At 25.1% G+C, this 24,346-nt stretch overlaps 1 protein-coding gene across 2 annotated transcripts; it reads right to left on the reverse strand.

The window, feature by feature from the left end:
* Positions 1 to 735: 735 nt before the first annotated feature.
* Positions 736 to 18,815, reverse strand: LOC145845936 (cysteine-rich motor neuron 1 protein-like). Of its 2 annotated transcripts, none has more exons than XM_082952911.1 (15): positions 18,530 to 18,815; positions 16,855 to 17,003; positions 13,966 to 14,211; positions 13,723 to 13,831; positions 12,894 to 13,036; positions 12,044 to 12,259; positions 10,152 to 10,301; positions 9,582 to 9,686; positions 8,212 to 8,398; positions 7,064 to 7,185; positions 5,458 to 5,673; positions 4,366 to 4,578; positions 3,927 to 4,092; positions 2,827 to 3,496; positions 736 to 2,077 (listed from the first exon to the last, which is right to left on the reverse strand). In XM_082952911.1, the coding sequence occupies exons 1-15, from the start codon at positions 18,691 to 18,693 to the stop codon at positions 2,006 to 2,008; spliced, it is 2,928 nt and encodes a 975-aa protein (XP_082809037.1). In that variant the 5' UTR covers positions 18,694 to 18,815; the 3' UTR covers positions 736 to 2,005. The 2 variants fall into 2 exon arrangements, with proteins under 2 accessions (XP_082809037.1, XP_082809036.1); XM_082952910.1 differs by having other exon boundaries at positions 5,458 to 5,676.
* Positions 18,816 to 24,346: the final 5,531 nt, after the last annotated feature.

Genomic DNA, 24,346 nt, shown 5'->3' on the forward strand with positions numbered 1-24,346 from the left:
ATGTGATACACAAAACAAATATAGAACACCCTTTACGTCAGCTGGTGTAAGTAACTCTACAATTGCAAAAAAAAACTATAGTTACAAATTTTCAAAAGACGATAAAATGGTTAATCATGCGTAAAGCCAGACATACTATTTGTTAAATATCGTCTTTTTTGTGAAATATATTAAAAAGATAAAAAATAATCAGACATGAATTTCGTGAATAAATTTTGCTTAACTTCAGCAGATAAATTGAAATGGTTGGAGGTAGCCTTGCAAAATATTTCCAATCGGTATGCACCAGTCAGTAGCCGACTTCGTAATCAGTCTCGTGTAAAATGTGAATGCCTTTATCTTCGCTATTTACGTGACGTCATTATGGCAAGAAAGAGCCTTATTGCTATATACTTATATCCAATGCCTTTGTTAGCTAGCTTTGTTACGGATATATTTTTGAAAGAAATGAGAAAAGTTTCAACGTACGACTTACAGTGGTATAATTGTCGAAAACATTTAAGCGGTGTGTTCACTATAAGTTATCTTTACTTCGTTTTAACCAGGTTTGGGTTTAAATGTTTATTAAGTTATCGATGTGAAGTTATAAATTAAATTAGTTTTTATAAAAAAAATCTTCTTAAATAATTGTAAACAATATTATTAAGCTTTTAAAGAATATGCATTACTTTTCAATTACTTAGCAACCTTCCTCTTTTTTCGTACAAAAAAAATAAATATAAAGACTAAGTATAGTAAATAAACAAATGTTTATTTTTAGAACGAACAAAAAACACGAGTGTAAAGTAAAAATAATGTTTTGGCCTCTCTCCCCCTTAAAGTAAAATAACGTTTTAATAGATTAAAAAATGCAAAAATAAAGCAAGTAACTTCTTTAATAAGTGATTAATCAAAATTTTAGCGAATAAGCAATCAAAAAAAATTAACAAGTAAAATATACTCACTTCCCCTAGAATCTAGATCAACAAAGATTACTATGAAACTTTTACGCACATTCTTTTTATGTTATAAAACATTTGAAATATTATTTAGAATAAAACAATCTAAACCGTTCCCGCGGCGTTGACTGTTTATTATAAGACTTTGTTTTTGTAATTTTTTTGTTTAAATAAGAATCTCTTAAGATAAATATCCAAAATGATCTAGCGTGATGGAAAATAAAATAAACAAAAAGCGGTGCAAAGCACATTTAAAAAGCGTGGTTTTAATTGACGTTTGTAAACAAAAACACTATAGAAAAAGTATAATCTCTTAAAAACGTGACATTATAAAAGTACTGATTTAACCGTAGTGTAGAAAAATATTCTAGACTGTCACAACTTCTTTTACGTAAATTAAAACAAAGACTACTACTAACTATGTTATAAGGTTTCAATAAAGTTTTTATAAAACTTTGTCTTAAATTTAAAAATCTATCATTCTAAATATGCAATATTAATATAAAAGTTTAAACATTGCAAGTTCTGAAATATTAAGCAGTCTAGTTATCTAATCATTTAACCTACTTTAAAAAGCACATTATTTCAAAGCAAACAGTGTGTAATTTGTTCCAATAGAAAAACGTTAATACTGGTAAAGTTCGAACTAAATGCGAACAAAAAAAAGTTAAAAACTAAAAAGCATAATCTTTTTACACCGAGCACAAATGAGTTTTTACTTAAGTTTTTAATCAAAAAAGTTCTATTGTTAAAGGGGAAAGAGACCACGTACTACAACAACAAAATCAGCAGACTAAGTAAAAAGATAAACACAAACAATTCTTGTTCAGTAGCGACGTTAAAACGAGTTTTGTCATAATGACGTCATACTTCTACGTCGTCAGTCGAAAAAATAAAACAAAAAAAAGCACTAAAAATAAAAAGAAATGATGATTTTTATTAATTCTAGTCGTTTTGGCGGTCTGCTTCCTCGTTTTTTCAGCGATTAGCAGGACACAAATTGTGATTGGAAGTGATTTTTGAAAATTTTGCCTATTCTTGCATCTTACTTATGATGATTTTATTTGTTATAAACACGACACTGGCTCACTGGTGCCAACCATGTGCGCGCGTATGTCGGGATAGGGGTTAGGAGCTTCCTGCAAAGGTGTTTTATTAAAATAAAATATTCATTAATTTGAACAGAAAATTTTATTTCATTATTGAATTTAAGCACGATTTGTGTTAAACTCAAAACAAAAAAAAGAAAATTGTTATTGTAAAACAAACTACATTTAAAATAAGAACAAAGTAGCTGTTTTTTTATGTGTATTTTACAAAAACCAAAACTAAATTAACAAGCTAAAACTATAATTAAGGTAGTTTGTTTTAACTTAAGAGAAATAGCTATTCTATAGCAGACGTTAGTTCTATAACTATACTGTAATTTACTAAAACTAGTCTAAAGATTAGAACTTGACTTCAAAATTTATAGTTAATTTTTTATCTGAGCCTAAACCTTTTATAAGTTTTTTATTTAACTAATTTTAAAATTATATTGATTAAAAAAAAATAAAAAAATCTATTCTTTTAATATTAATAATTTTTTATCCAAAAAGTAAAACAACAGAAATTTACATCTTCTCTAAACGACAGTAAAAAGTTTTAAACTAAATCATTTAAAATCTCTTAGACTGTTGCAGTACTGTATAATTCATACTTTAGTATTTTATATTAAAACTGAATCAATTCACTTTAAAAAAACCTCTGCTTCTCATATGTCCTTAAAGAACCATAAAAGTAATGTAAGCTTGAATAAGGTTGTAAACTATTCGCTTTAATATGTTAATTACTTTTTCAATAACAAATGATAATGAAAACATTAAACACATATGAATTTAAATCTTACTTTTTTTTGTTTAGGCTTGAGATGATTTCTCTTTAACCAAACACTAAACATTGTTGTCAGTATACCAACAACTACTACTAGGGAAAGGATGACGACAACGACAGTTAACTTGGGGTCATTCTTCTTACTTTCTTCTTCTTCTTGTTCTTTTTGAAGTGTAACTTTGACAAAATCTAGTTTGTTACTGTCAAATGTGTCTAATGGTGCAGGTTTCACCTTTTGAGATGTCATAACAGCTCCGTCAGTAATTACATTTAAATTTTTTGTGATAGACTGTTGCGTGTCTTCAATAAACACTACTGTGTTATTTGTCACAGGTGTGACAGGAACAAATTCACAAATGGGACAACAAGACTCCTCGTCCTCAACGATTCTACCTCCTTCTTCCGGCTTACAAACTTCTGTTAAATCTGGGCATGTTGGTTTTCCACAAAACGGCTTTCCAGCGACACAGGTACAATTTTTGCAATCCAGGTCAACTTGATTTGGAATTTTCAGCGTCACCACCCCAGAATCATCAGATTTTTTGCGCCTTGTTGTTGTAGCTACTTTGTTGGAGATTTTACAAGTACTTTTCTGCTTCTCTGATAAGCAACGAGGGCAACATTCACCTTCAAGAACGACAGGTTCATCACAATCGAGGTCTACGGCACACTTTTCCGTAAAACATCTGAATAGTAGAGTTGTGATTAAATCATATAAAGTGAAAACAGAATAAATTTAAAAATAAAATAATTATTGTATTAAAAATTTATATAGCTTTATTAGTATATAAAAATGATTTCTCGCAATCTATGTCGAACGCCGAAGTTTTATTTTAATGTAATAGACTAATGCAGTGGTCTTCACGGTAATTGAAATCTGTGCACACTAAATTTGAACATAAAAAATAATGTGCACCCAAAACTGAAAACCTCCAAAAAAATATGCCGAGGACTTTTTTTGCTCTTCATCGTAAAATAATCAGAATTTCTAGAGTAAGTTTAAGAATGATTATTTTTACAACCCAAAACAAACTTCATGCATACCGTGATGACCACTTGTCCAATGGAATATAAAATATCTCTATAATCTCATTGGTAATATAAGCACATTAATACCTTCTGTATCCGTATACACAAACACATGACATGCACTCATCTTCCTTCCATAGCTCGTTAAATTCTTTTCTACGCTTCGCGTTATCATGACAATACATATTGCTACGTGGTCTAGAGCTTTTTCCCAACCGTAAAAGGTCTTTGGAATTTATTGCTGGCGTTAAGTCTGTAAGAAGTCGTTTAAATTATCTTATATAAAAAAAAAATTGTTCTTTACAATTTTAGGTTTAGTATTTTTGTTTAAAAACATATAAATTACAATAAACATTTTTATTTTTTTAATTTTGCATTGCTAAAGCTAACTTAGTTTTTAATTTATTTTAGTTTTATAAATTTCAATTGAATTTAAATATCATCTATTAAATTTTCAATGATAAAGTATTTCTATATTAACAAACAGAAGAAAAAGATAAAGTTCTACGCATAAGTGTGTTTTTACCAGAGCACGTTCTGCAACAATCTCCTCTTTTAATTTCGGTTATTTTACATGGAAGAGGAGGACACTCACGGTAGGTGCACATCACTTTTCCTCTGAAACATAAACATGATGTACATCCTTCATCAATACTCCAAGTAGAACCTTCTTGTTTTACACCTCCTTCATTTGTCAAACAACTTAATGGTTCTGAAATTAATGATATTGCACCTGCTTCTGCAAAAAAAAAAAAACAAATCTTTGATAAATCTTATTTAACAAAATATTAGTCACTGTTCTACAATTAAAGACTTGTTCAATCACCATATGTAGTCATAAATCTAGTTGAGTATTTTAATAACAAAGAACATAATCACATAAACAAAAAATCAACTTAGTAAATACTAAACATAATTATTTAGAATGAAAATAAGAAAATTGAAAAGAAAAAAAGGAAATGACTATTTAAATTTGAGGATGCCTTATTGTTTATAAATACATATGAACAAAAAAGTTTGACAAACCAAACTTTTTTTTTAATAAAAATAGTATATAACTTTTTTTGGCTACTTTACATATTTAGCAACTGAATGATTCTTTTAAAGTTATTAGATTTCGTATTTTTTTACTTTATGTATTTATTATTTTTTAAGAGATGTATTTTCTTTCGAAATAATTCAGTTAACAAACAAAAATCTTTGTTTATTTAGTTATGCATTGTGTAACATATTTAGTTGTAAATTTAAACTGTATACTGATTAAAAATGTGTGAATACCTTGAATATTTTGATTTTAATTCAAACTTCGGTGTTTAACAGTGTAATCTAAACCATTTTACTCAAGACTAACTTAAAAATAACTATTGCTTATAATGCGTTTTTTATATTATTACTCAAAAGTGTACAACGAACTTTTATGGCGCTTAGACTTTTAGTTAAAAGGTTTTTATGTAAATAAAAGAAAGCTCCTATGAAAACAATTAAAGTACAAGTAAACGTCGTCTACTGTCATTGAATCATCATTTATGAAATAGACTTATACTATGAGATTATAAACTTTTACTGTTTAAATCTTTCAAGCTGATACTTTAGTTGTTACTGCATTTAAAATTCAAACCTGGGCAGTATGGGCAACATTTTTCATTCGACGAAACGGGATTATCGCATTCAGGAACAGGGCATTTCAGTGCTTCACAGTAAATTTTATTTCCTCCACATAAGCAATTTCTACAACCCTCTGTCCATTTTTCTCCACCCTGCCTTTTATTTTCTTTTTTATCTACGCAAGATCCAGCTTGAACTTGATTGTCATATAAAGGAACTTCGTTTCTGTCTGCTAAATACAATAAAGCTTCCTTAGAAAGAATTAAAAATTGTTCACCGAATAATAGAAATATATTCAATTGTAATTTATACAATTTGTAGAAACTATACTTAAAAATAAATTTCGCTAAAATTTCATTTTAATTTTCATTATTAATATAATTTTTGAGTTATATATAACCGAGAGTTTATAACTTTAAAAAAATTTTTACTAAAAAGCTTCCTCAGCTTTGCTTTTATAAATTTTTTTAATTTATCTGTTTTTTTTAAAGCACTCAAGAAAACTCTTCTATAGTTTTTTAAACAAAAGTGTTTTTCTTGTCACAATGTCAACAAAGTTTAAAGTAGAATCAACGTGAACTTAAAATAGTAAAGGACTAGTTTATAGAAATTAAAAAATAACTTTGTACATTAAACGTATTTTATTTAAAATATACAATATTTAGTTTAGTGATACTCTGTCTATAATGCAATAAAAGTTGGCATTGGTCTAATTTAGTTTAAAGAACATTAAAGAAATCGACACTTTTAACTAGTCCTTCAAAAAAAAGAACTTTCGGTCATCAAACTACACACCACATATATACTTAAGCTGTTTTGAGCTGTAAAAAAGGTTTTTTACTGATAAAATCTTAATTTCTAAGAAAGAAAAACTAATCAATTAAAAAGCAACACACAAAATTTTTTGCTAAGTAAAAGCTTTACTTGATAAAAACTTTAGTTTTAATAGTTAATAGAAATGAGCTTTAAACATTAACATTGGGAAAAAATAATTAAACAAAATTACTGTATTAATAGTTGCTGAATTTAGTATTTTATTAACAGTCTAACATACAATTAAAATATAATGGATAAACAAAATTGCTACAATCGAGACAGGACTAATGTCTTCTAAATCTAATTAATGTAATCAATATCAACTGTTTTCAAACATTAGTTAATTTTAAACATTAAATAAAACATATGAAAGTTACATCCCTATGCTACCTTTATTTTCGATTGATTTTTTAGTTAATTGTTCGTCAGTTTAACATTTAAAATCATTTTTAATATTTTTAGGTCTCATATACTTTAATATATTTTTAGTATAAAACCTTTATGTGCTTTACTAATAAGCATATTGTTTTTTTTTTTTTTTGTGAGTTATGAAAATTGAATTAAACATTAAATATATATATTTCCCGCTTGAAAAGTACCTACTTTTAAACTAAACTTTAAATTTAAGTAAAAACTAGATTTGTAACTTTTGCTTGTAAGATTTTAATTGATTTCTTTACTTCTAAATTTCAACGTATAAAAATTTAAATTTATTTTTACTGTCTAGTTGAAACCTGCTTTTATTAAAGGTGCTTATTGTAAAGACAGCTTGACTATTATTTATCAATCAGGCTAAAACTAACTTTCACATTCACAAGTCAGACAGTCAAAATCGTTTCTTTTATTTCCAAACTTGCAGTTTTTAGGGCAGTTTCTTATTCCTGGACATTCGAGGCATTTACATTTTTGACAACTCTTTACTTTTCTGTGAACATAGGTTTGTAACAAAAAAATATTATCTTGTAGAAAAAGTCTAAACATTAAAAACTAATAACTATCAAAATTACCTTTATTAAATTTAAAAAATCACCATTTGCTTTTAAAAATAAATTTTGTTGATGTAAAACAGAAAGTTAATAAAATTGTATTTTTTTTGTTTAGAACTGTTGTTTTTTTTAATATATGCTTAATTTTGATGTTTTTCGTTCATGTTGTAATTTTTTAGTACTTCTCAATAAATTTTGCAACTTAAGAAAAAATACCTAAAAAAGATAAAGCATTTAAAAGTTATATACATAAAAAAACTAATACAAACAGAACTTTAAAAAAATTTCTCTTTGAATGTATAAAAATAAAAGACTTCCATATGTTCATTAAAAGTATTTATCATACGCAGTTTAAATTAAGACATATTACGTTTTTTATCAATAGAAATTTAAAGATAACTATATAAAAAAAATTGCATAAAAACAATTATTCTACAATTATTCTAATTTAACAAAAAAACAATTAAGTGTAGAAGTACTTTTTACAAGTCTGTCTATTAAAAACAATCTAGGATTTCTACTTTATAAAAAAAGTTTTTTTTTTATCTGGTAAAATACAAACCTTATCTTCGAATAACGTAAAATAGTACGTTTAATAAGTATGCTGATAATACATATCCGCTTATTATTTGATAAAAAAATTATAAATAAAATGCAATAAAAACTGAAAAAAATACGATAACTAGTTAATTTTTTTTTTCTAAATCAATGTTATGTTTTAAAGTTTCTTACTAAAGTTTTATAAAGTTTTACACACGTTTTTTGCAAAGATAATAATAATGAAAACTTTTTAATTTAAATACATACAGTTTTTATAACAGTTTTGGTAAAAACTTAGTTAAAAGATTATAGGTAAGTTTAAAAACAGCTTTTGGATAGTTCCTTATAAGAGTATAAACTTAGTTTTTAATAAAATTGGTCGTAATTTCAATAGTTCTTATTTTATTAAAATTCGTAAAACTAACTTAAATCCAAATGCACATTGTTTATCGCAAGTTCTTTCTTTACACTTTTTGCCCCTAAGTCGGATGCATTTGCATTTACGACAACCCATTTGATCGTATTCAAATCCTCGCGGACATTTTAGGTTGCATTTTTTTAGAGCTGGGCATGCATTTTCAATGATTTCAAGTCCGTTTGGTTTCCGTTCACCTATTTAAAACAGTTATAGTAATGTTAAGTGACTAAGTAAATTTAAGATACTGAAAATGAAACATAAGTTAAAAAGTGTTGACATAAAAAGTTAGATATCAATTACATAAAGTACTGAAAAAGTTCTTTGTTCCTTTTTTAAACCTTGTTTTTTAACTGTTTCAAATATTTTTAATTGTACGAATTAGACATAATAAAAAAATACAAATTGCTAAAAACCTTATTTTTTTATCTTTTAACTCAAACGATTTAGTTTATTAAAGATATGTTAAATACAAGTTTTATTCTGTGTTGTAGATAAAATTTATTAACACTTAACGATTACACTTTTGTAAACTTAAATAGTTTTCAAAAAGATTATAATTTTAGTTACAACAAGACTTTTAACTTGTAAAAATCAAGTTATTTGAAAATTATAGTTAGATAAAACTGTACGTAGGTGTAAATACAAATTCCAATCATTGGTAGTTTAAGTTACATAATGCAAAACTAGCTTATATTTTAACTGGTTTTCGGTAAATGAAAAGTATGCGTGCGTGTTAGTTAGCTAACCACAAACCGAATAAAATATAGTGTAGCTTTGTACATTCTAAAATATTTGATATAATTTAGATAGTAAATTGAGCTAGTAAAATACTGCTTAACTTTTAAAGAAATATTAAACAGGGCGTTTATAAAAATAGCCTTATAAAATTTATTTATTCCGAATAAAAATTCGTTATAGTTTTTTTGTTTAAAAAGTGAGTTTTAGAATAAATAAAAAACTTTTTTCTGATTCATTTCTTCAGCTTAAGTTTCGTTTAAGGATTTTAAAGTCTCTTGTATGTTATAGACTAGATGATAATATTAAAGTATAAACTAGTTTAAGTAGCTTAGTTTAACATTAAATGTTTTATCTGTTTAAGCAATCATTCATCAAAAATTTTATTAATTTTCCCATGTATATATAATAAATATTAATCATAATTAAATTTAAGAAAGTCTTTTTTTTTATGTGTGCCAATAATTATTCTTTTAATAAAGTATTTTTCTTTACAGAACATCTTAAAAAAATTTTTAGCAATAAATAAATATAAGTTTTAATTTAAACTGTACAGCAATTAAAAAACTTTAAAATCTATAAAGTAAACTAGTATTACTGAAAGTAGTTTACAGTTTTATGTAGCAGTAGAAGCAAATTTACTTTTACATGCGCAGAACCCACAATCATTTACGTAATAGTCGTCATTGTTAGCACATTTTTTGTTACAACTTTCATACTGCCATCCAACATCACCAGTGCAGTGGTCTGAAATATTTTATATTGATAAAAGTTTAAATATTTTCAAAGTAGATAAAGTTTAAGAAAAATGTAAAAAGAAAACTAAAAACTTTTTATTTTTTTCAAGGAGTTAAAGTTAATAAACTAATGTAAACTTTTTGAATATAAATAATCGTAATTTGTTTTGATAAGTTTGTACCAGACTCTTTGGTATTTAAAAGAAATGCTTAGGTAAAAAATGGCTTTTGTCATAAGAAAAATATACTTAGTTTTATTTTTTTTATATTTTAATAAACTAAACTTTAGCATAATTTAGAAAAAAAGACATTGGTTTAGTTGTTTCAACCGTAATGATAAATTAACTTTTATTAATTTTTATTGGTTTAATTAGTAAATTTGAAAAATTGAAGTTGTTTGACAAAAAAACAAACTTTAATGAAATTGTATCATATTATTTTTATTTGTAATAAAAACCAATTTTAAAAAATTAACCTGTGTTACAGTAATTGTAACTACAGTTGTACTTTCCTTCTTCAGTACAAATACAAAATTCACAATTTAAGTTGTACTTTTTTGTATAGCTGAAACCAAAATCGACTTTTCGTAAAGCGTCTTTCGGGTGTTTACATCTTACAGCAGACTCTGTTCAATAAATAAATAGCTTTTATTTGTTTACCATTTTGTAAATTCATTTTTGTAATACCATTTACCTTAATAATTAGGTCATCGATTCTAAATTTTTCAGACGTATTAAACTATTTACAAATGTACATCTTAAATTTTCAATTTATTAAAAAACTTAAAATATTTATGCAAACTAACTACTATGTAAAGCTTAACATAATTGTTTGAGTTGCTACAAAAGTACATAGTTTAAAACTATCTGATGTTTCCTAAACTTATGTTTTTGTTCATTTAAAGAAAATAATCGGCATAAACGAAAAAAATATATAATTATTTATTATTATTGTTCTATTTACGACAAGTTTATATAAGGTTATATTAAGTTTAAAATAAAAGTTAAAAATAGCAATAGTTTTACATCTAATTTTACTTAAGACTTATGCGCTTGAATGAAAACACGTAAATTTATTCTACATAAAAAGTGCCAATTTTAAGCACAAAAGTAAAAGAATTATTTTTTATAACTAAACAACACAATTAAACTGTTGTATGATCAGTGAACTTTCAAAATTCTTGTCGCTTAATTGGTTTTTGTTTATATAAGCGATTCAAAAAACTATAATATATTTTTTTATCAAACTTAACTTATTTAGAAATAATTAATAGTTATTATAACAATACAAAAATTATATGCAATGCTTGTATTCCAACTTTCATAAAAGTTAAGCTTTACAGAAAACTTATAAAATCCACTGTAAACAATATTTAAAATAAACAAATTATAATACAGACAAAATTAAACAATAAAAATAACAGTAAGTATTTAACCGGTTACTAAGATTTATTTCATACAAAAATAAACTGCTATTTTGACATAAAAGATTATTATTTAATACAATTAACATTTTGAATACAGATAAATATTATTTACGTTATAAAAATACTTTTTACTAAGATTAAATGCTACTACACTTTTATTGTTTTAAATTTGATAAAGTTTACAGCGTATGTACATTGTTATATTTTAATATAATTTTAAAATCTTATACATAAACGTACTAAGGCCAAATTTTTAAAACTAAAGTAGCTAAATAGTTATTCTAAGCTTTAAATGATAACATTTGTAAAACAAAAAAGAAATTCCTATTAACATCTGAACTTAGCCTACCAAGAACTATTACCCAACGTTTATGTTGACCTAAAAAAAGAAATAATTACTAAGATATATATTTATATATTGGATTGGGAAGAAAAAAAGCTCAAAAAAAAATCACAAAATAGAAATCATAAAATAAGAATTAAAAAAGTTTTTATTAATTTGTAAAATGCTACTGATAACAAAGTTTGACGAGTTTGCAAGAATCTCAACCTTACTAACGAAACCATAACAAAGAAAACAAACTAGTTTGTTTCTTTATTTAATATATTTGTATTCTTTTATTTAATTAAGTCTAAACAATTATCGGCAAAAGCTATAGTATGTGTAGTAAATTAAGGTTTTATTAAACAGTTACGGACATGCGAAAACTAAAAAACAATTCATTTCCGAAAAAAAATTACATCAATGGTGATTTTTTTATTTATCATATCTAAGTTATATTTTATTTATTTAAAAGTCTTACCTAGTTTAGAAGACTAAAAGAGAGTTTAGCACTAAATGCTACGTTGAATATCATGTTAATACACCAATACCATAGATTATTACTAGAAAATATTTACTATTACTAACTAGTATTTTTTATAAAACCGTCATAACTTACTCGGAACTTTTATGCTTTCAAACTCAGTTGGTTTACACCGCTTGCAGCAAATTTTGTCAAAATCGTCTATGCATTTTTTACTCTGACAATGATATTGGTATGTTTTAAGTAAACCGTCTTCACATTCATGGACAGAGCAACTATCCAGGTTGTAATAGACTCCTCCGTGTGCAACTACAGAGTCATTTACTAGACATCCTAAAAATTCCGGTTTACCTGTTGAAATAAAACTATAAACATCTATGTTTGAAAAAACTAATATCATTATTTGAATTTGTTTAACTTAAACGTACTATAAGATCTAAATTTTTTTAAATTTTTAAAAATATTTATACCTTAAACTTTTTTGTAACTATACCATCCTAAACTTAAAGATAAATCAGTTGGCATTTAAATAATTACTGATATTGTTTCGTTGTTTTATTAGTTTTGTTTGTGTTATGAACTAATTAATTTTTATGTAAAATAAATTAAACCCTTACACTATACTTAAAATTAAGTTTGAAAAAACCATGTTTTCTTATAGCTGTTTTCTATAAAATTTTAGACTAAGTTAAAATTTCAATATACTATAATGCTATTTAAAATGTAATTGACATAAAATACTTTATAAAAATTCAGAAACACTGTCATCATAACTTAAAGATTAAAAATTTCAATCTTAAAAGTAATTTAACTAAGTAAACAATTGGAAGCATTTTATTCTTTTTAGCAGAATTTAAAAATATCCTTGAGACGACTAATAAAATCATGTCATAACAAACCATCATAGTAAATTAAATACATGCGAATGCATACTTTTAAGTCTGCTATATTATTATGACGTCAAAAATATATTATGCAAACTGACTTTCTAAACACTCTTTCTTGTTGCAGCAGTACCCTGGTTTTGCAGCTATTCTGCGATGGGTAAGATAGTGTTGAGTTCCATGCGGACAAATTATATCTTCATCAGGACACAAAGTAGAGTTGTCTGGGTCACAAGCACACATCCTTTTCAATTTATTAACTTAATATTTCTTATACTGATTAAAAAGTTTAAGTAGTCAGTTTAATACAGTTTAATTAGTACGCGTGAATAATTTTTTCTTAAAGTTAAGACACTTTAGAGTTAACAAGTTTTTCTTTTAAAAAAGCTCATAAAAAGATATAAACAGACATAACTAACACATATGAAGTTGGATAAACAAAATTAAATATATTTCGTTAATCTTTTATGAAAAAAAATACAAAAAATCTATAGTTTAAAGACTTAGAATAGACGATAAAAATGAAAATAGTTTAAAAAAAAAATTACGTGTTTATGTATAAAGCATGTTTAACGTGCTTAAGCTGCACACCTAAAAATACTCGTTTTTGAGTCAGCATATGAGCTTGCTGTTGCTGCAACATCAAACGATACCGATAAAATTATAATCTAGTAAAATTTTTTGGCAAATAATTTTTCTCTGCAGTTTTATAAAAACTATAAAATTCAATTTCACGCTAGTGTTAAGTTCTATGTTTGAAAATTAAAAACATTTAAAATATAACTTTTAAGTTAAAATTTTAAACTGCTTTATTTTGTTAGTTTTTATTAATAACGTTTTTTTTTCAAGTTTATTTCATGTTTCCATTTTAAGTTTTATACAACTTTACTAAAATAAAGATATTCGAGTTCTAATCATGCAGCAACTAACCGATCAGTAGGAATTGGGCAACACGCTTCGCCCTGATCAGGCTCAAAATCATGAATACTATCTTCTGGGCATTCCCACAACACACACAATTTTGAAGAACATTTGAAGTCTTTTTTATAATTATCATTTGTTAACAAACTAAATCTAATTTTTTTACAAAATAAATAAACTTAAATTAAAAAATGGATTACCTAAAGACATAAGCTTAAGAATTACTATAACGAGATAGAAAAAACTGCTGACCTTTGCTTTTACATTCGTACTGATCACAACACGACTCCAATCTTCCTGTCCCTTTTTTAATTAAGAATGGGCGTAAATTTTCTGGACACTCTATATTTTTCGGACAAACTTCGTCACAAACACACCTGCTAGATCTTGGACAACAAGCGCCCTGTTCGATGTAATGGTAGTATCTTGATGAAGCGTAAGGACAATCTTCAGTGATATCAGTTTCACATACTACATCTTTGCAGTCTGGATTGCTTTCTAAAACAAATGCGTTTTTTAACATGTTTTATAAAACTAAAATTTTCTTCAAGCTATTTAATATCTATAAAGTAGTTTGAAAGCAATTTTTCTATGTGTTTCCTAATGTCTATTGCTAATTATAGCGACTTGTTATTTATTTAAATAATTGAAATGATTATTTAAAATATTTTTAAACACATCACTCAAATAAAACTCATACAATAGTTTAAGTGTTTTTAATACGAGCATAGTAATAAACATGGTAAAAGTTATGCATCCTTTTTATAGTTTAAAACTAATCAGTGTAAAAGGAATGCATACTTAAAAAATAGTGAATGAGCTAAAAAATGTTAAGATTAGTACAACAAAACATAATAATAATAACTACTTTTATATTAAAGTTTTTATTTCGGTTACGAAGGGTATCTTATGTAAAAAATTATTAAAATAAATAATAATTTTAAATATGTTTTTGTTTTAATTCTACAAAATCTAAAAAAACGTTTAACCAAATTTTTATTCACATTTAATTTTATAGCTTAGTTTTCAATAATTAATTTAATTATTTTATTGATCACAAACGTACTACTATTATTAATAGTAAAGTTAAATGTTACTAAAAACCAAAGTTTTCTAATAAAAAGTTTCTAATAAAAATTAGGTTGTTTTTTAAGACCTAAAACTAAAAAAAAACTTAAGAAGACAAAAAAGACCTTTTTTATTAGTTTGTAAGGTAAGCGTTACACTAGAAACACAATAGATTTCGCTAATAAAACAGTAGGTATATATTGTGAAGCGCACCAGCTACTTAAAAATGTAAAGTATTTGCAGCTATTTATTTTTACTTAATCTAACGATCTAGTAATTAACTTGCTACCCAAAAAAAAAGCTTTTATTTAGCCCGAAGGCCTCGTACGCTCGAAAAACAGATAACTTTAAACAAATTGTCGTTGTACAGCAGTCGGATATAAGAGCGTTTCTGTGAGCGCCTGCGAATTAGTTTGGTTTCCTTGGCAGAGTTGCGTTCAACATGAAATTACAGGCATTGTGTTGTGTGTGTAAGTAAGGAGAGGATAAATATACTAAGTTTAAAATTGGAGACTGGTACTGAATGGCTTCGAAACGAATGCCTCATGTGCAAAAATGAAAATATTTGCTATTTACCGCAAGTGAGAAATCGAAGCAGTGCGGGTGCAAAGCTGCTGCTACCGAAAAAGCTCAGCTCTTCCATACGTATTATGGCACCTTTTTTACTACTAAGTCTTTCAATAGCTAACAGCTGTATGCTGTTTTAAAATAAACCCTTTAACAGCTGTTTACCGTTGTCAAGTTAGTATACAAAAAATAATTAAGGCAGGTAAGGTGTGCGTGGAACGAGTAATAATTGCGCTGTTGTAAGTTATTAGATATTTAGTACAACAAGTTTTATATATAAACGCAAAAAATTTCAATATGGTTTTTTTATTGCTATTTTTAAATGTCATTTTTTCGTAAACTAACCTATTTACATTGTTTAAAGGTTTTTTTTTTACTTTGACGACTTAACTTTTTATTCATTTAGACTCTTAACTTACATAAATTTAATTTTTTTTTGTCAGTATTGTTTATATAAATGTTATAATAAAGTTTAAATATGACTTTTTAAAAGTTTTATAAAGTAAATTGTAGATTTTAAAATAAAAAAAAGAAACACAGTAATTTGTTAAGTTTCTTATAAAAACCTAGCCATTATGATGTTTGTTGAAATCTAATCAACACTCAAAAATATTTTTGATAAATTTTAACAAAAAAACGCTACACATACTTTTATTTTTTAGAGCTGATAAAAATTTATAAAACTTATTAGTTATATCAATGGTACTCTCAAAAGTTATCACATAAATTTATAATTAAAAACTTAATAAAGCTCACTAAATAGTTAAATATTCTGAGCTTTATAGTAATTAAACATAAAAAGCTCCACAAAATTTCAAACAACTTTAGTTATGTTTATTTAAAAAGAATTTTTAAAATATAAAATGCTTTATTTTTAATTACTTTTGCTTTAAACAACTAATTGTTATTTTTATTAGAAAACAGTTCTTTTTATACACAGTATAAACAGAATTGTCGTACATAATTGTACAAGTTTGATAACTTTGAGTAAATGAGCATATGACCAATAATGCAGTCTTTTTAAACTTCATCAGCCACGTGCGTCAGTCTTAACTTGTTACAAAGCGGAACAATGATGTTTGCTTGTAAACACTTGTTTAGGTGAATAGATTTTTTGTATATTTCGTAAACAGATAGGCTCCAAACAAGTTTCCGTTTCAATTTTGTTCGATAAGTTTGAATAGACTAACAGTTTTTGTTTGTCATCGATTATAAATAAAACAAGCACTATAATGTTAGTTTTAGCATTTAAAATATACATTTTAAAGACCTAGTAAATAAAAGTTTTGGATACATCAGTTTGAAAATTAAGGAACAGTTAACTATAAGTACATCCTTAGGCTTACTGAAACTTTTTTTTATATATTTATAGTTTTTAAAATGTTATGTTGTTATAACAATTTCTTTTAAATTTATCAAGTTCTGTTAAGGTAGCTACCTACATAAAATTTTGTAGTACTTTTAATGCAAATTTTTTTTTAAATGCTAGAAAAATTAAGCGTTTACCCCTGCAAACTCCAGCAGCCCACTCATTGTGGTCAAGAGCACCTGAAGAGTAATAACAAAAGAGTCCTTCGTCGCATTTACCTTTCAGGCTGTAATGGTACGAATCTTGGCATTCCTCGCCAACTTGTTTAGCACAAGCGTCGCAACAACTGCAAAAAACGTTTTTGAATCAAATACCATTTCAGAGTGTAGCTCACACCATTGTACATAAGTATGTATGTAAACTAATGTGTATACAGATAGTTCCTGTTTTATATAAAAATGATACATAACAATAAAGTAAATTAGTCTTATTAATAAATTTTTTTTAAAGAAGCATATTTGTACTGTGACCTTTAAGATAATAAAATATCAATAGTTAAAAACACAAGCTTTATTTTTAACTTTCTAATTCTATAACTCAAAACATTTTTTTTTTAAATAACCGTTTTATAAATATAAAAAAATTTGGAGATTTCTAAAAATATAAGTATAATTTTTGAAAATTATATAAAAATATCAGCTAAGCTTTCGAGTTATTCAATTATTTATAATGAATTTAAAGTGTTTTAAAAAGTAACGTTAAAGTTAAACAGAGTAATAATTTTGTGTTTTAAAAAAGAGCTTGTTTTTCGTTTTTTGATCGAAGAAAAACAAATAGTTTTAAAGTTAATAAAATTAAGTTACTGAAAGTATTTATAAAACAACACTGTGGGCAAACAATAGTGTATTCATCAGCTTCTTATGTAAACAAATCTCAATTTGTGAGGCAAAATGTAGTTTATTCAGTCGCTAAGGTGTAGGTTTTAATTAATTACTTGAAGTTTTGATTAAGTTTTGGGTAAGTGTATCAGTTTTATGTTTTAAGATATAATTTATGAACAAAAAACATTTAAAAAACTAAAAGACTGAATTGTAGTAAAAGTGACAATTAAATAATTCCTTTTATTCTAACAAGTTCGTCGGCAAACATTGCGTGTAATGTTTGAGTGTTTTTGAAAAAGTGTCGTCCACTGTAATTAGCTGTCGCAAGTTTAAAAAAAAAGTTTTTTAACTATCATACTTAAATTTGAATCAAAGTTAAATAGTAAAGAAGATACTTTTGCTTAAAAACTAAATTTTTAAACAGTTCTAGCCAAACTGCTTACTTTTTTCTGTTTTTATTCCTTTATTTGTTGGACAAAATGTTACCCGATAAAAATTAAAGTACATATAAATACCCATAAAACTTACTTAATTAGGTTACGAACTTTTTAAACATTAAATTTAAAATAAATTGTTAAACAAAAAACATTATTTTAAACCACAAATAATAAAAAAATGATACTAATGTTTAATACTTTTATTAACTCTTTTGATATCTACTTTAGTTGGTTTATTATTAATTTGAAACAAAAACACTTATTTTTAAACTTTAAATCCCGTATAAACGATAAAAATAGTGACAACTAGTCGGTATTCTTAATTTTAAAAACATAAACCAATTTGTAGACCGGAAGTCTATTGTACTTATCTCAGCACAACTAGTTGACATGCGTTGTTCTTTTTATTCCGTTCTGCTTTCTCTTTACATGTAATTCATGTCAACGAACTTGAGACTACGGATCACGCCAGTTTCAAAAATAATAAGCCGATTTTTTATTGTACTTTTTATTTTCAACTTTGGTTAAAGAATTTTATTGTAACTAAAACAAACCCGCAGTTGTCCTTCACCACTGAGCCTGGGCAAGAAATGGTTTTGTTGCACTTGCTTGTGTCACAACCACCACAGCTGTGAGCTTCCACTTCTAGTAAGGTGTAATATTGAAATGAGAAAACTATTAGGATTAAATAAACGCAGTTTTTCGTTGACAAATACATGCTCTTTTTTAATGTTCCAGTTTTTTTTTAGTTATCTTTCGTCTTCTAGTTTAATTCAAATTAAAAAAAATATTTGATTTAAATAGAATACGAACTAAAACACGTCTGTGAAACAAATAAGCAACTATTACTACAAAAAAGAACATTTTTAAAGCTTTAGTACTTTTATACTTATAAACTAGCGCATGATGACTTAGAATTATTAAACATGTTAACATAAGTACTCGCTAGCTCAAAAGCTACTACAAAAATAAAATATTGTGGACTTGACATTAGCTTAAAATGATAAGAGAGAGCGTGAAAAAGATTTATTTGCTTGAGAGAAATTATAGTTGTAAATTTTTCAAAATTTTAAGTTATGCCTTAGGCAATAGAATCTAAATTTATTTCCATTTAATTTTTTCTGTTATAAAGTTATACCAAAAATATATAATTTTTATCTGGATCTGAAATGTATCTTTAAAAAAATTGTAAAAAATGTGAAGAAATTTTATAGGTGTAATTTTTTCTAGAAACTGTTGCACAAATATATCAAAAGAGTCTTAAAATATTTAAAAAAAAGGGCACAATTTCTATTCTATAAAAGTTATAGTTTATATTTAACAAAAATACTTTTTGTATTCATGTGACTATGCTTGAAAACTTGTTCAATAAAATGTAGTAGCAAAAAGGTTAAGAAATATGCAGTACACAAATTTAATCTGCTAGCAAACATCAAAAGGATTTGCATGCCAACTTTAAATACACGTTTGAACTTGAATACTTAATTAATAATAACCTGCATGATGTTAATTCAAGCTAAATGAAATCTATACTATTTAGTTGAGTAATTGCTATATATTTCTACTGAGTTTTTTTTTTTTGTTTACTTGCTCACAATTACCAACAAGTTCAGTTTAGTCACTGTCGTTTCACGCTTCCTGATCTCACGCAAGGCATCGTTCAATCAACAGTCAGCCAACCAACAAAAGTTTGTTTACAATGTTTTTATTGCAAAGTAAGTTACACAACATTCTTAATATTTTTTTTAGTCGATGCAGATTTTTTTTTTGCTAAACTACAGTTTATAATATATCTGCGCATACAAACTAACACACTTATCAAATTGTTTCTTATGTTTATATATTGCATCGCAAAAGTGACAGATTTAAGTGTGTTGAATGAAAACAACTGCGATAACCAATCAAAACAATAGGATTAAAACTCATCTTATACTGTCTGTAATATTTTTTTGTTTTTATTTTGCTTATCTACATTTAAATCGATGAGAATATAGCTTAAATTTTTAATAGTTCTATAAAATTAAACTCAAGTCTTCATCTTAAAACTTAATTGTACAATAAACAACAAAAATAAATGGTATTTTATATGATAAATTACGATGTAATTATGTTTTGTGCAATTATGCAACGCATTCTGCAAACACGTTTTGATAAAACCAAAGTTCATGTTTAAGGTCAAATTTTTTGAATGCTGCTAATTTTTTTAAATTTCTTGGTTAAATAAACTTTTTTGACCTGTTCAAGAAATACCTTCGTATTGAAATGTTTTTTAATGATTTTGAGTGAATTTTAAAAAATTAATTGTTCACAACAATCTTTTTTTTTTAGTTTTACAAAATTAGAAAAAGTAAAACAACAAACTTAAGTCATAAAATTGTAACAAAAACTATTTTTATTTACTTAAGTGTTATTTACAATAAATGGACTTTATTTAAAAATACTTCTTACAGTTTTTCAGTTTTGATAGTTATCAACTCAATAATCTTGTATAGTATTTGCTAAAACTAACCTTTATTTATTATTTTTTAAGTTCATATAGTTAAATAGTAAAATTCTATATTTAGATCTTAACTTTCTGCTTTGTACCAACATAGATGAAAACTAAAATTCAGACTTAAGTAATAAATCAAATGTGTATAGATTCAAAAAATAACTAAAGAAAACTATAAAGCAAACTTGGAAACTATTTTCACTAACATGATATTTTGAACTTTTAAGTTTAAAGTTTATACTTTTTTTTTCGTTTTTTGTTCTAGAAGATTTACATGAAAACTATATCAAAAAACAGAAATGTTCGTAATTTACATTTCCAGCTTTAATTACTGCTAGCCTACTTGAATATACAAAATTATTAAGCTAAAACGTGAAAACGCCTACTATTTGCATATTATTCAGAAATTATTAAATAAATGAATCCAAAAATATTTACAAAAAGCTTTAGAACGGGTTTATAGTGTTCCCAAATGTAAAAGAAAAAAAATGACGTTTAGAAAATTGCAAAACTGTTTTTAAAGTTAAAAACTTTTTTTAAGGCAATATATTAGCTTTTTTAGTTCCTGTTGTAAAATTGTTGATAATAGACGTTATAGAGCACTAAACTCATTTTTATAGTAAACAAGAAGTGATTTTAGCACTTTTAACTTATAAAGTTTTGTTTTGAGTTAAAAATTACTTTAATCTTTAATTTTTATGAATCTATATGAATTTATAAATTGAATGTTGTAACGTAATTTTTTTGAAGCTATGTTTCCAAAAAATTATAGTTTTTTGTTAAAAATCTAAAATAAGTCTCATAAACTCAAAATGGTTTATAGCACTTACATAAATTTTATAAAATAAAAACAATTAAATATCAGTCTATATTTTAACAAAATATAAACATTAAAATTAATTAAGAAAAAAAACCTAAATAGTTATTTTCCGCAATCTAACAACAAATATGAATGTTGAAAATATGAAAATTGTAAGCTGTATTTTAAATAAATATAATTTTTTATGCACAATTTTTTTTTTTTTTGAAAAAATATGAAATAAAACAAGCACTATTATTGTTTAAATTAAAATAAACAATCAAAAATGAAACACCGTAAGTACAATTTTGCAGCCATTATAAAATGAATTATATACCATTTGATTTAAGAAATAGTTTTCATATTTGTTGCAGTTAAATATGTCTGACAAATTTTACACATAAATGTATTTATAGTACTTCAAAATAACTAAATGCAATAATATAATATTAGTAAAGTAGTAAGTAATTTATAATAAAACTTAAATTAAAAACATTAAAACTGTGTACGAGAATAGTTATACCTTAACAACATTTAATTACCAGGTTTTCTTAGATATTTTATGACCAACTTTCTATTAGCACATTTGTAGTCTCTCCTACCATTTTAACTGCAAATAAATCTTTTAATTTTGACCATCAGGGTTAAGATAAAATCTAAAGATAATGCATTTGGTGGAATTTTAAAGTTAATTTTAGTTTATTATTTTTTACAACAGTTTATGATTATTTTTCTTATTTAAAAAATCTTCGTTACAAGCAAAAATGACTATCAAAAACTTACCAGCATCTTAGTATCCTAAAACATTATCGCTTTAAGCCACTTTTTAAAAAGAGTAAAACTGCACTTTTTTTATAGTAATAAGACAGAATTTATAATCAAAACTATTCTTGTATAGAATTGATTTAACCTTTCCTACCCTAAAAAAGAACTAATACATTTAAACGAAAGGATTGTTAATACAGTAGTGTTTAAAGTTTTCTAACGACAAAGGGCTTAAGACATAAATGCCATCAAAATAAATTATTGATAAATTATCATCTTTTTTTCGGTTAACGAACACATTTTTTTGGCTTACGAAAACTCTCAAAACTCCTTTTAAATAGTTCTATGTCAATTTATACATGCTATGTTTTACACTGTAATACTTTTTTACCAGGTGAATTTGTACTAGATTGAAAAAAGGCTTAACAAATAGAATTAAACCTTTAAACACGGTAAACAAATATATATCGACCAAACAAAAACACAACATCTTTATGTCTTAAACTACTATGAAAGTAAACCAATCATGTGTTTTTTTTTGTTTAAATGATTGGTATGAAATTTTAAGAATTTAAAAGAAATATTTTTTGCATATATATATAGATAAAACCGCAAAGTATTTTTCTTCTTTTATTCGATTTAATGTGATAACAATAAAAATTCCTATATATTTAGCTCTTACTTATGCATGAAAATTTTCTAAATTTGAAAATAACAGTTTTCCCATATTTAGACAAAACACTTTTTTATAAAAAAAAATCTTTGTTAATTTAGACGAAAAGCCTCACCAGCAACGTCGACAAGAACTTAATAAAATAATTAGTTAGTTTTTTTATTTAGCATTTATTTTAATTAAATAAAAAGTAAGTTTAAAAGTTTACGACAACAATTTACAATTAAAGAAAAAAATCAAATTTGAAAGGCTTCGCAAATTAATATGTACAATTAGCTTAACGAAGTACATACATTTCTTTTAATTTTATTTATAAAAAATTGGAAAGTTGTAATTAATAAATTTTTAATGTACATAACTGTGTTTCTGCTAAAGAATTTTAAAGTTCTCAACAATAGTTTTGTGATATACGTAAATTTTTAAAAGTTAGATTCTCATTCTTCAACAAACAAAAAAAATTTCAAATCTTAGATACAAAAACTATCAACTACTAAAGTATGAAACAAATATTATATTAAACTTTTGTTATCTATTTTTTTTTGTACACTTCTGATGTTAAGTAAAACAACTAAAACTTTTTATCTGAGTATTCACGTATAAGATTTTTAATATAATTTGAATAAGAAGTGTTATAACTTACAATATTGCTAGGGAGAAACACTGTATTATTAAATACTTTTAAATCATTAAACTTTTAATTTATCTTCTGTTTAAACTAAAATTTTGAGTTAGTAATAACAACAAACTTTGTTAAATAGACAAACCAATAGCTTTTACTAAAGAAATATGAACTGTTCTGTTGACTTTCGACTCTACGTAAAGCTTAAGATAAACAATTTTATTTCACTAAAACTAAGCAAATATTTTTTAAATAATTGTCGATATAATACCCTAATCTAGTAAATAAAACCTACATAGTAGAAATAACATTTATAACAATTTTTTGTTATAACCAAAAAAATCACTATGTAAAAATAAATTACCAGCTATAACTGTTTTTATGTAATATCATTAAAAAAACTTGGTTGCTTAGCAAGATTCAACGATTTAGATACTTATAAGCATAGTTTAACCATAGTTTTCAAAGTTTTTTAGATAGAAAGTGAACATAACAATCTAGATCTCATAACTGAGTTTTAAGTTATTAATGCTACTAGGAATTTATATATAATACATTCTGGTAAATAAAAAAGTTTTTTATTTCTAATGTAACTCAATAGTTATTCTTATCTTGCTCTTTAGTTTTACAGTTTTTTTAAAGTAAATTTTAAATCAGTTTGAAAGCTACCATGGCTAATTGAAATTTTTTTTTCAAGTTTTTGGACACAATTTATTTTAATAAGATTTTTAGTAGCTAAAATATTAAAATATGACTACCTACAGACTATTTTTTTAATAAAAAATCTTAACATAAAAAGTTCTGTTAAGTTATTCTATTTTTATTTTCTAAACTGTAGCTATATTGCAGCAATAAGGTTTGAAGTCTACTCGAATTTAACGTATGCAAATTATATATTAAGACGATATAAATTTTTATTCACACTTTTTTATTAAAAACAACTCTGATTTGACCTACTTATCAAAAAAAGAAAGTCACAAACATTAAACAAAGTTTTGAAACTCACTATTAAACCATTTACAAT

This window comes from Thalia democratica, unplaced genomic scaffold (genome assembly GCF_965202585.1).
Source record: "Thalia democratica unplaced genomic scaffold, ktThaDemo2.hap1.1 HAP1_SCAFFOLD_204, whole genome shotgun sequence".
NCBI lineage: Eukaryota > Metazoa > Chordata > Thaliacea > Salpida > Salpidae > Thalia > Thalia democratica.